The sequence below is a fragment of the Entamoeba dispar genome, genomic scaffold, assembly GCF_000209125.1.
Source record: "Entamoeba dispar SAW760 scf_1105229463487 genomic scaffold, whole genome shotgun sequence".
Taxonomy (NCBI): Eukaryota; Evosea; order Mastigamoebida; family Endamoebidae; genus Entamoeba; species Entamoeba dispar.
This window is the reverse complement of record NW_001855717.1, coordinates 1-3,079: the sequence shown is the minus strand read 5'-3', so window position 1 is coordinate 3,079 and position 3,079 is coordinate 1. Positions and strand designations below refer to the sequence as shown.

General features: G+C 18.6%; 1 protein-coding gene across 1 annotated transcript, besides 14 other annotated features; it reads left to right on the top strand.

The window, feature by feature from the left end:
* Positions 1-75: 75 nt before the first annotated feature.
* Positions 76-984, top strand: EDI_254270 (tyrosine protein kinase, putative; the record flags this gene model as incomplete). Its single annotated transcript, XM_001741023.1, has 1 exon — positions 76-984. One exon carries the CDS (start codon positions 76-78, stop codon positions 982-984), a length of 909 nt encoding a protein of 302 aa, XP_001741075.1.
* Positions 899-1,011: a microsatellite.
* A 6-nt stretch (positions 1,012-1,017) lies between these two features.
* Positions 1,018-1,074: a sequence feature (AT_rich).
* Positions 1,075-1,206: a microsatellite.
* Positions 1,207-1,297: 91 nt separating this feature from the next.
* Positions 1,298-1,361: a microsatellite.
* Positions 1,362-1,414: 53 nt separating this feature from the next.
* Positions 1,415-1,502: a sequence feature (AT_rich).
* Positions 1,503-1,592: 90 nt separating this feature from the next.
* Positions 1,593-1,776: a microsatellite.
* Positions 1,777-1,782: 6 nt separating this feature from the next.
* Positions 1,783-1,860: a microsatellite.
* A 6-nt stretch (positions 1,861-1,866) lies between these two features.
* Positions 1,867-2,039: a microsatellite.
* Positions 2,040-2,058: 19 nt separating this feature from the next.
* Positions 2,059-2,114: a sequence feature (AT_rich).
* Positions 2,115-2,299: a microsatellite.
* Positions 2,193-2,368: a microsatellite.
* An 18-nt stretch (positions 2,369-2,386) lies between these two features.
* Positions 2,387-2,546: a microsatellite.
* Positions 2,426-2,601: a microsatellite.
* Positions 2,602-2,945: 344 nt separating this feature from the next.
* Positions 2,946-3,011: a sequence feature (AT_rich).
* Between the last annotated feature and the right edge of the window lie 68 nt (positions 3,012-3,079).

The following is a 3,079-nucleotide window of genomic DNA, read 5'->3' as shown; positions in this document are numbered from 1 at the left end:
ATTGAAGGAGGATATGCATGTGAATTTGAAATATTCATTACAATCAAATGTACTACTAAAATTAAAGAACAAATAATGATAATTAGTAAAACACTTAATAAAACACAAGAAGAAATAATTAAAAGTATTTCAATTAAAGGAGAAACACAAATATCAACACGACTTGATCCCGATGAAATAAAAGAAGAAAAGAAAATAGGAGAAGGATCATTTGGAATTGTATATATAGGAGAATTTAGAGGGAATCAAGTAGCAATTAAGAAAATGAAAGAAATTGAAGAAAGTGAAGATAAAAAGAAAGAATTTGAGAAAGAAGTTGCAATGTTAGATAAATTTCGAAGTGAATATATTATTCAATTTTATGGAGCAGTATTTATTCCTAATAAAATATGTATGATAACAGAATATGCAAAATATGGATCAATACAAGATTTAATTAATAAAAGAACAAACACAGAAATACCAAATAAAATAAGAATTAAATTCATGCTAGATGGAGCAAAAGGAATTTCATATCTTCATTCAAATGGAATACTACATCGAGACATTAAACCAGATAATTTTCTTGTTATAACACTTGATGATAATATTGGAGTTAATTGTAAATTAACAGATTTTGGAGCATCAAGAAACATTAATATGATGATGACAAATATGACATTCACAAAAGGGATAGGATCACCTATTTACATGGCACCAGAAATACTTAATCGAGAACATTACAAAATGGAATCAGATATATATTCATATTCAATAACAATGTTAGAGATTATTACATGGCAAAATCCATTTCCTAAAGAAATATATAATTTTCCATGGGACATTGCAGATGCAATCACGTCAGGTAAACGACCACCAATAATACAAGAAGTTGAAGAAGATATTAAAGAAATTATTGAAAAAACATGGAAACAAGAACCTAAAGAAAGAATAACAATAAAAGAAGTAGTAAGAATGTTAGAAAGAATTGAAAATAAAGAATGAAAACAAACATAAAAGAAATAGAATTAATATTTCATTTAATTCTATTAAACAATTTAATTTTATTAACATACTTTATCATTTTATTTAATTACAAATAATGAAATGAACAACAAATAAATTAAAATAGAATACATTCATTCAAAATAATTATATAATAAACAAAATGAAAAATAGAAGAATAAAAATATGATAAATAACAAGAATGAATAGATAATTATAAATTATATTATAATAAATTGGTTTGATTATATTTGATAGAAATATTAATTGATTTATGAATGATAGAGATATTAATTAAATGATGTGTTTGTTATTTTAATTTTATTATTGATATTATTTTCATCTTCTTTTCTTTTAATTATAATTTTCATATTTATCATATAATTTAATTAATTTGTGAATTGAAGATACAATATCAGAAACATAACACAATTAATAAAATGAAATTAAACTTCTAATATCATTATTTATCATTATTTCTTTTATTAAAAATAAATAAATTATTGTTTAATTAATATGATTGTTGTCATTCTTCACATTAATGAAATATATTGATGTTTAATGTTATTTTATAAATCAATGAATTAAATGAAGAAGATATAAATTGTAGAATTGAAATAAGAATAAAACTAAAGAGATAAAATGAATAATAAAAATGATAATAGATTTGATGATATAAATTCATGGATAAATACATCAATACAATGAATATTAATACAATGAATAATGAAGAATAAAATAATTATAATAAAATGAATTATCAAAACAATGAAATGATGAATATATAAATAATTATCATTATTTAATTTATTTATTATTATTTCTTATTTAAATATTCTTTTCTTCATATTATTATCATATTTTATTTCTTTATTTTCTCTTTTTATTTCTTTTTATTTATTTATTATTCTTGTTTATTATTTATTTCTTTTATATCTTCTTTTCTTTATTTTTATTTTATTAATTTCATTTTCTTGTTTCATTTGATTTATCATTGTTTATTCTTTTCTTTATTCTATTTATGTTCTTTATTTATTTATTTATCATTATTTATTATTATTCTCTTTGTTAATGTATTTATTATAAATATAATGTAATTTTATTTTCTTTGTTAAAATATCTTAATTATTTCTTATTTTGTTATCTGTTCTTTATTCTTATTTTATTTATCTTTTTCTAAACTTATCATTTTATTCTTATTCTTTTAATTATTCTATTTTACTTTCTTCTCTCTTATTTCTCTTCATATTTTATTTTCTTATATATTTTACATTTTCTTTTATCTTTCTTAACTATTCTTTATTTTCTCTTCTTTCTAATTATCTTTCTTATATCTCTAATTTTTCATTATTATACTTTCTTTATACTATTTTATGTTTATCTTCTAGTTAAATTACATTCATTTTATCTTCTATTTTCTTAAAATTATTTCTATTCTTGTTTTTATTGTTTCTTCTATTTCTTCGTTTGTTGTTTGTTTATTTTATCTATTTATTGTTTTCTGCTTCTTCTCTTTTGATTTTTTTCTATTTCTATTTTCTTTATTTCTCTTATTCTTTATTAAAACATCAATTGTTTTATTTATTTCAATTCATTATTACTTTATTTCATTATTATAATTTCTTGTGGTTATTCTTTAATTCTTTTCTTCATCTTTTAAAATATTTTGATGATATTATTGATTTATTCAAAATAACTTATACTCGTTCATTATTGTGTTAGTTATTATTATGTTGTGTATTTATAAAAACATTCATTTCTTATTTAATTGTTGATGATTGTTAATGATATTATTCAATATTCTAATCAATCAATTTATTTATATCATAATTCTACTATTATTGTTAATATTAATTTCACTTAATAAACACAATTATCTAAAACAACACTAAATTCACTCATTGATATTTGTGTATTAATTGATATTAATGATGAAAATCTTTTAAAACAACACTTACTTGTTTTAATGATTAATATTGTTAATAATTTCTTGTTATTCTAAAATATTATTTAAAATTACAATTTATCAATTGATTTAACTTCTATTAGTATTGTATTTCATTATTTATTTCTATCTTCTATTGTGTATTCTATA